General features: G+C 41.1%; 1 protein-coding gene across 1 annotated transcript; it reads right to left on the bottom strand.

The window, feature by feature from the left end:
- Window positions 1-349: 349 nt before the first annotated feature.
- LOC125382656 lies at window positions 350-7,955 on the bottom strand. The gene is made up of 4 exons (XM_048400721.1): window positions 7,824-7,955; window positions 7,118-7,167; window positions 6,836-6,898; window positions 350-717 (listed from the first exon to the last, which is right to left on the bottom strand). Exons 1-4 carry the CDS (start codon window positions 7,856-7,858, stop codon window positions 350-352), a joined length of 516 nt encoding a protein of 171 aa, XP_048256678.1. The 5' UTR covers window positions 7,859-7,955.
- Window positions 7,956-9,907: the final 1,952 nt, after the last annotated feature.

Raw genomic sequence — 9,907 nt, 5'->3', positions numbered from 1 at the left:
GTCAGCGTGATGTGGTAGAGAAACCTCATGTGGTGCAGATCTTATGCGTTTACAACTTTTTAAGACCCACACGCACGGGTATGGTGCTGACAAAACTAGCGACATAATTAGGGCCGACCGGTTTTCGAACCCACGATAATAAGTGCCGCCAGTATACATGTTTATCCTGCATGTAGCATGAAATGTTATCAATGAAAGAACACAAGAAATGGTTTTATGTTATTCATTTAATTAAACACAAATATATGCAAACAAAATAATACAAAAGTGATTTTGATTTAAAATTAAAAATGTACACAATTATTTTCATTTTCCATATTTACAGGTATGTACAAATACAAACACATATCTACTCCTCCTCCTCAATCACCTCCAGTCCCCACACAGTGACACGTGACTCCCCCTCCTCACACAGCTGATACTCTGTGGCCACCTCTGCCCCCAACCCTGCCATATCCCCAACCACGTCGCTCCAATTCACACCATTGTCCACACAATATTCAGGATTGAACTTCAGTTCTCGTTCCATGTCCATTTTCTCAGAAATCATGGCTTGGGTTTTTGTCTGCTGGAAGTTGGGCTGCAGAATATCGAGAATGTCTATGCTTGCCATCTCGGCGTGTTCACAGCGGGATAGACGACGGTTGCTTCTCCGCCATGCAGGTTTCTGTGTCCTTATGAAAGCCTTCCACAGGACGTAGACAGTGACTACCACAGCTGAAACAGAATATTAAAGTGTGATTATTAAAATGGGAAACTTTACAAACTGTGAAATGCGTTAAATCTTGATAGTGTGTGATTTTGAGGTGCTAAACGATTCAGAAGAGGAGGAAGAGAGAAATAACCTACCAATTCCTGCAGTTATTGCGAGAGTGATAAGACAGATGTTTCCTGGGCAAAAGCACGTGACATCTGAAAGAAAACAATCACATGTGTACTATTTCAAACGTAACAAGATGTTCGACCTTTTACATCATGAGGGACTGATATTGGACATTTCCCATCAGTTATTTAATACGTTTACATAACGATGAGGTATTATATATATGAAATGACATCCAACATAAAATTCAGATACATCAAATATTCATAAATGAACATCAAATGTCGGTTGCTGTGTAATATACTCACCACGAAAAGAAACGTAGGAGGTGACGTCAGCTGACGAGAGTGTCGTAGTACTGAAACAGAGCGAGTTTAATAAAAAGAGGGATGACATATGGCATATAGTCATCTTGTAACCATAAAGTCGTTTTGAATAAAGATATCATCATGAAAATAATTTTATTGTGATAAGCTAAATGTCGGGCAAAAGAAAGTATACACCCATGTTTAAAGATGGCTAAAAATGAAACAAACCAAAGTGATTATTAGGGGATGATGTATTCGATATGGATATCATAGTAATGTTTGGACCTTAACTTTGCAGAGTTTCGGCGACTGTTTTCAGCCATGTAACGATTTGATAACGTGTGTTAATGTTTTGGTCAAATCTATTTTTCACTATTTAAGTTTGCACTTTCCTTTGCCCGTTACTTTTACTTTGACATAATGACCCAAAAGTGTTGAGTTGATATTCTGTCCCAGTAACGATTAGTTATCAAAACTAAGTAAAAATATGACAATTAAAGGCCCTTATTTGGATTTATATGCAACGACTGATACCATCAGGGCTGAGTGAGTGAGTTGGGTTTTAATGCCGCTTCAAGCAATATCAGGGCGGGGGACACCTACAATATGCTTCACACGTTGTACCCATGTGGGGACTCGAAGCGGGTCTTCGGTTTGACGAGCGAAAACTTAAACCACTGGCCCATACCACTGTCCCCAGCAAAAACAAGACAATCTTACCTCGTACGAGCCGGTAGAATCCAGTTAGGAGGCATCTTGGTGTTCAAAACGACGGAAAACTCGAAGAGCGTGACAAGTTAGTACCATACGGGCAGACAGCTTTGTCGTGATTGTGACGTCATGGCACATAGTGACAATTGTGATGTGTAACACCAGTGACGTCACGTGTTTGCGTAGATTAAGCTGGGTTCCATCTTAAGCTGGCTCCCGGCTCCCTTTTCGCGTCGTCAACTTGCGATATTAAAGACGAGGTCCAGCTTAGGTTTCTCTTCATCACATTCCGACGCAGTGGTGACTCAGCATAACACCGCTGCCACAAGCTAATTTGCATATCACGTGACCGGACTTTTTTCTTGTTTGTAAACAAACGCGCTTTTTCAGAAATCAGTATAGAACGGACAAATACAAGTATTTGGGGGCGCTTTACATATTGTTTTGCATAATTATATAGATATGCTACTAGAACTGCGACAGTGAGTTGCATGACAATATTTATACATCAAAGTGACCGTATCGCTAGTTCTCCGTTGGGCTTCGATGACAGCACGTGGAGCCGTACAACCAATGTCAACAAAGGATAACTACGCAAAAACAAGGAGATTTTCACGTACAAGGATACTTTCTTAATGAAACGTAACCATTCTTTGAAATTTGTTTATGAAAATATGTAGACTTGTCAAACACGTAACGGATGAAAAGCATATGCAATATCTTGAATGGACTGTGAAAGATGTGACGAATCGTCACATGACGCTGGCCTGTGGCAGAGGTACCATGTTGTCGCATGGAACTCTGGGTAGGAGAGTAACAAAAGATAGATGCGTAGAGAAAGCGAGGAACCAGCCCACGTGAACGATGAGGACGTCATTGTATTATTCATTCGTGACCAGCTCGTGTTATTCCTGGACAAGCCGTATTTTCGCAAATGACATTCATCGATAGGGGGACGAGTCTTCTTGCAGTTACGGAAAGGGGCGAGTGGTAACGAATGTGGATTATTGTGTTTCCCTAATGGAACGGGCAGTCCTCTATACAGTTATTCCTAGACAGGAGTACAACTCCCATGTTTTCAACACAGAGTGCATGTGGAGCTGTTGATGGACTTAACGCAAATATGAAATTAGGCAGAGATGTAGAAATTAATTTGCTCATGACATAAGCAGATATGCAGGGTTTGTGCGTACACTAGTCATACCCTGTACTCCACGTAAACGATTATGTGTGTTTATTATATGCAACTGATGTTGGGAATGGCTGCACAGGAAGTCATGAATTTATACTGCAAAATTTTGCAACAAAATAATTTGTGCCACGAAAATATGGTAACCAAACTAATCTGCCTACAGTCCGAATGCCATGGCCTAATATTAGTTTATTGGTAAAGCCATGATATCAATCACTATTTTTACCATGCGGAAGATGCAAATCGGATCAAATTCGGATTGAGAACGGGAGAATGGGGACGAATTCGGCTGGAAACGGTTGAATCGGGACGCTTCCTAAAAAAATATCTGTTTGTTTGTGAATTTCTCGCCGCCATGAATAACAGGATCTTGATCAGACTTTGATGAATTTTAATCGGGAATGGTCCTATCAAGGACGGCAGTAAAAATCCTGAATAGGTGACGATTGGATTGGATTGGAATGCCTCGAAGTGCGATCACTGACAAAGTTGAAAATCATGGATAAGCGATTGCCGTTTTGACCTGCAATGATTATGTACTGTTGTGAGAGATAAGAGAACAAATTAGACGATACAATTTGAGGATAACATAATGATGACTTTTTTACACATATGCCAGAAAAACTGGCAATGTTTAGGTACTGTTGTCATAGATGATAATTACAGTTTCGACGATTAAGAACGGAATTTTCTTAACTATTTTAAGCACAAACCATTTGGAAAACTCATTTTTTATGGTCATAAATAAGAGAGGTTATCACGCGGGTGTGTTTTGGATTGATAAATGTCCTGTATTGGTAATATTCATCTCCTTCACTCCCACCACAGGACATTTACCATCCCACAGCACACCCTATTTGTATAACTTTGTATGGAATCGAACTTTCCATATGGAGTCAAAACACGACGTCGAGCTGCACACACCAACAAGAAAAAGAGAATCTGTTGTAATTACCACATGTGTATCATGAATTCAAGCTGCGGTTACCGCATTCCCCTCATCCATTAATATAGCTTTTTTCTCTCTATATGCCATTACTGGGAACGACGGAATGTCCCGTAAGAAAAGTCTTCCAATACTGCTCTTACCAGTCATACATGCACACATCGAACGTATTTCCGCATATATACTCTAAACAAAATAGCGGATACACAGAAATAATGTAAAATGTCCAAGAATGTAAGAGGTATAAGTTTGTCGTAATAGTTGTATGGTAGTAATGAACGAATTTGTAATGCGTTACAAGGGGTAGTGAAGTATGACAGCAGAGGTTATGACCGCAAACGATCTTGAAAGATGACAGGGGTAAGTGGGGAAATTTCAAAGTTGACGATTTTGGATCAGTAGTGCGTTATCCCGTTACGATTTGTCAAACATTCATTCTCTCCAAGACGCAAACTGCGTATGAATCTCCGAAATGCAATTTGAGGGATCCTGTCCCACTCCTCTTGCTACACCTGGCCAAGTTCGACCAACGTGGTCGGCAGCATATGACGTTGGCTCACACGTCTCCCTATCATGTCCAAGACGTGTTCAATGAGGGAAAGGTCTTGGCTTATTTCTGGCCAGGGTATTTTATGGATGTTATGCTGCTGGAGGTGAGCATTGACGATTCGTGCACGGTGAACACGGGCGTTGACGTGGAAGACAACAGGTCGACCCTCACGCCTTTGCCAACGAGACAGTAAAGGGTGTCAGTATGTTGTCCCGATAGTCCTGCCCAGTGACTCCTTCTTTGCACAATATGGAGTGGGGTTCGTTCAGTTATAACCGACCCACCGCCAGATATGTGATGAGGTCTCATTTCGACGTCACCAGACACCACCACGCCTATCAAGGCATTGCAAAGTGAATTGGGACTCATCCGAAAACATGAGACGTGACCAGCGACGATGTCGACGTTGTGTACATCATTGACGTCTGTTGTCTATATATAGAAGGGGTGAGGGACAGCACAACACGTGGCCGTCGAGCATGGAGATGGGCTGCATGTGGACGATTTCTAAACGTCTGACCCGTACCTCGTACTCCAGTAGCCTGACGAAAGTTTGTAACTGTTTGATTCACCATTTGAGCTCAATTTCTTAGAGCCTGGTTGCGGATCAATCGATCCCGTATTCTTGTCGTTGACCTGGGACGCCCTGAACGGGGAAGATCGTCAACATTTTGGGTTTGGTGGTACCATTGCCATAGTCTTAACATTGAGCGTATTGACTTCTGTAAGATTCCAGCATGCCAATAGCCTTCGACGCTCCGCGCGATGCAGACGATGAATCGCAAGTTAACTGATAAACATTGAAATTTTCAATGTAATCAAGTGAATCACAACTGTATGATAAAGTCAATAGGATTGACATAAATAATGGTCCACAGACTACTCGACCTTCCTTGAAAGCGTCAAAATCAGGAATGACGCCCTACGAACGTGTGTGGTGCTACTCAGCGTAGCACGTGCAAACTATAGGATGTGTTCTGATGTCAAGTTTCACAGACAAATCTGTTCTTGCATAGGATGTTTGTTGTCAACACTTATCTTTGTTCTAATACCTGGTATTAATATTTATATTCCATTACCCCCAACTGTGTTTTAAGAGTATATTGGTGAACGTTTTCCTATTTTCATTTGACGTGTCCACAATAATTGAAGCGGGTGCATCTGACGCATCATCAATGTTCAAGTCCAGTACAATTCCCTCTGCCAAAATCACACATTGTCTCATTCCATGCATTTCCTAAACGCTAGCTGCCACAGTCAAAACTGTGCCTTCTGTTGGGGATGTTCTGTACCACCACCATTTTTTACTTACCTTTGGGGCATACATACTGTACAAAGAGTTGCCCCGTGTCCTTCAATAACCAGCGGCCTTGGACATATATCAACCCCAGTGTCTAGAAGCGGATACATCAACTTTAACCCAGGTATGACACACTCGCTGGTGGGCTGGAAGGGTTTTGTGAGTGAGTGAGTTTGGTTTGAACGGTTTTCCCAGTCATTTCACGGCGTCTCAGCGTGATGTTGAAGAGAAACCTCATGTGGTGCAGATCTTATGTGTTTACAACTTTTTTAAGACCCAAACGCACGGGTATGGTGCTGACAAAACTAGCGACATAATTAGGGCCGACCGGTTTTCGAACCCACGATAATAGGTGCCGCTAGTATACATGTGTATCCTCCAAGTAGCATGAAATCTTATCAATGAATGAACACAAGAAATGGTTTTATGTTATTCATTTAATTAAACACAAATATATTCAAACAAAATACTACAAAACTGATTTTGATTTAAAATTAAAAATGTACACAATTATTTTCATTTTCCATATTTACAGGTATGTACAAATACAAACACATATATCTACTCCTCCTCCTCAATCACCTCCAGTCCCCACACAGTGACACGTGACTCCCCCTCCTCACACAGCTGATACTCTGGGGCCACCTCTGCCCCCAACCCTGCCATATCCCCAAACACGTCGCTCCAATTCACACCATTGTCCACACAATATTCAGGATTGAACTTCAGTTCTCGTTCCATGTCCATTTTCTCAGAAATCATGGCTTGGGTTTTTGTCTGCTGGAAGTTGGGCTGCAGAATTGCTTGTCCGCCATGCAGGTTTCTGTGTCCTTATGAAAGCCTTCCACAGGACGTAGACAGTTACTACCACAGCTGAAACAGAATATTAAAGTGTGAATATTAAAATGGGAAACTTTACAAACTGTGAAATGCGTTAATTCTTGATAGTGTGTGATTTTGAGGTACTAAACGATTCAGAAGAGGAGGAAGGGAGAAATAACCTACCAATTCCTGCAATTATTGCGAGAGTGATAAGACAGATGTTTCCTGGGCAAAACCACGTGACATCTGAAAGAAAACAATCACATGTGTACTATTTCAAACGTAACAAGATGTTCGACCTTTTACATCATGAGGGACTGATATTGGACATTTCCCATCAGTTATTTAATACGTTTACATAATGATGAGGTATTATATATATGAAATGACATCCAACATAAAATTCAGATACATCAAATATTCATAAATGAACATCAGTTGTCGGTTGCTGTGCAATATACTCACCACGAAAAGAAACGTAGGAGGTGACGTCAGCTGACGAGAGTGTCGTAGTACTGAAACAGAGCGGGTTTAATAAAAAGAGGGATGACATATGGCATAAAGTCATCTTGTAACCATGAAGTCGCTTTGAATAAAGATATCACCATGATTGTGATAAGCTAAATGTCAGACAAAAGAAAGTATACACCCATGTTTGAAGATGGCTAAAAATGAAACAAACCAAAGTGATTATTATAGGGGATGATGTATTCGATATGGATATCATAGTAATGTTTGGACCTTAACTTGGCAGAGTTTCGGCGACTGTTTTGAGTCAAGTAACGATTTGATAACGTGTGTTAATGTTTTGGTCAAATCTATTTTTCAAGTTTGCACTTTTCTTTGCCCGTTACTTTTACTTTGACATAACGACCCAAAAGTGTTGAGTTGATATTCTGTCCCAATAATGATAAGTTATCAAAACTAAATAAAAATGTGACAATCAAAGGCCCTTATTTGGCTTTATATGCAACGACAGATACCATCAGGTTTGAGAGTGAGTGAGTTGGGTTTTAATGCCGCTTCAAGCAATATCACGGCGGGGGACACCTACAATATGCTTCACACGTTGTACCCATGTGGGGACTCGAAGCGGGTCTTTGGTTTGACGAGCGAAAACATAAACCACTTGCCCATACCACTGCCCCCAGCAAAATCAAGACAATCTTACCTCGTACGAGCCGGTAGAATCCAGTTAGGAGGCATCTTGGTGTTCAAAACGACGGAAAACTCGAAGAGCGTGACAAGTTAGTACCATACGGGCAGACAGCTTTGTCGTGATTGTGACGTCACTGAACATAGTGACAATTGTGACGTGTAACACCAGTGACGTCACGTGTTTGCGTAGATTTAGCTGGGTTCCATCTTAAGCTGGCTCCCGGCTCCCTTTGCGCGTCGTCAACTTGCGATATTAAAGACGAGGTCCAGCTTAGGTTCCACCTCTTCATCACACTCCGGCGCAGTGGTGACTCAACATAACACCGCTGCCACAAGCTAATTTGCATATCACGTGACCGGACTTTTCTCTTGTTTGTAAACAAACGCGCTTTTTCAGAAATCAGTATAGAACGGACAAATACAAGTATTTGGGGGCGCTTTACATATTGTTTTGCATAATTAGATAGATATGCTACTAGAACTGCGACAGTGAGTTGCATGACAATATTTAAACATCAAAGTGACCGTATCGCTAGTTCTCCGTTGGGCTTCGATGACAGCACGTGGAGCCGTACAACCAATGTCAACAAAGGATAACTACTCAAAAACAAGTAGATTTTCACGTACAAGGATACTTTCTTAATGAAACGTAACCATTCTTTGAAATTTGTTTATGAAAATATGTAGACTTGTCAAACACGTAACGGATGAAAAGCATATGCAATATCTTGAATGGACTGTGAAAGATGTGACGAATCGTCACATGACGCTGGCCTGTGGCAGAGGTACCATGCTGTCGCATGGAACTCTGGGTAGGAGAGTAACAAAAGATAGATGCGTAGAGAAAGCGAGGAACCAGCCCACGTGAACGATGAGGACGTCATTGTATTATTCATTCGTGACCAGCTCGTGTTATTCCTGGACAAGCCGTATTTTCGCAAATGACATTCATCGATAGGGGGACGAGTCTTCTTGCAGTTACGGAAAGGGGCGAGTGGTAACGAATGTGGATTATTGTGTTTCCCTAATGGAACGGGCAGTCCTCTATACAGTTATTCCTAGACAGGAGTACAACTCCCATGTTTTCAACACAGAGTGCATGTGGAGCTGTTGATGGACTTAACGCAAATATGAAATTAGGCAGAGATGTAGAAATTAATTTGCTCATGACATAAGCAGATATGCAGGGTTTGTGCGTACACTAGTCATACCCTGTACTCCACGTAAACGATTATGTGTGTTTATTATATGCAACTGATGTTGGGAATGGCTGCACAGGAAGTCATGAATTTATACTGCAAAATTTTGCAACAAAATAATTTGTGCCACGAAAATATGGTAACCAAACTAATCTGCCTACAGTCCGAATGCCATGGCCTAATATTAGTTTATTGGTAAAGCCATGATATCAATCACTATTTTTACCATGCGGAAGATGCAAATCGGATCAAATTCGGATTGAGAACGGGAGAATGGGGACGAATTCGGCTGGAAACGGTTGAATAGGGACGCTTCCTGAAAAATATCTGTTTGTTTGTGAATTTCTCGCCGCCATGAATAACAGGATCTTGATCAGACTTTGATGAATTTTAATCGGAAATGGTCCTATCAAGGACGGCAGTAAAACTCCTGAATGTGTGACTGAGCCCTAAAGGACTGGATTGGATTGGATTGCATCGAAGTGCGATCACTGACAAAGTTGAAAATCATGGATAAGCGATTGCCGTTTTGACCTGCAATGATTATGTACTGTTGTGAGAGATAAGAGAACAAATTAGACGATACAATTTGAGGATAACATAATGATGACTATTTTACACATATGCGAGGAAAACTTGCAATGTTTAGGTACTGTTTTCATAGATGATAATTATAGTTTCGACTATTAAGAACGGAATTTTCTTAAATATATTACGCACAAACCATTTGGAAAACTCATTTTTTATGGTCATAAATTAGAGAGGTTATCACGCGGGTGTGTTTTGGATTGATAAATGTCCTGTATTTGTAATATTCATAGCCTTCACTCCCACCACAGGACATTTACCATCCCACAGCACACCATATTTTTATAACTTTGTATGGAATCGAACTTTC

The sequence above is a fragment of the Haliotis rufescens genome, unplaced genomic scaffold (assembly GCF_023055435.1).
Source record: "Haliotis rufescens isolate VD_foot unplaced genomic scaffold, xgHalRufe1.0.p SCAF_20, whole genome shotgun sequence".
NCBI classification, from domain to species: Eukaryota; Metazoa; Mollusca; class Gastropoda; order Lepetellida; family Haliotidae; genus Haliotis; species Haliotis rufescens.
The sequence above is the reverse complement of the archived record's forward strand: the minus strand, read 5'-3'. Positions and strand labels throughout refer to the sequence as shown.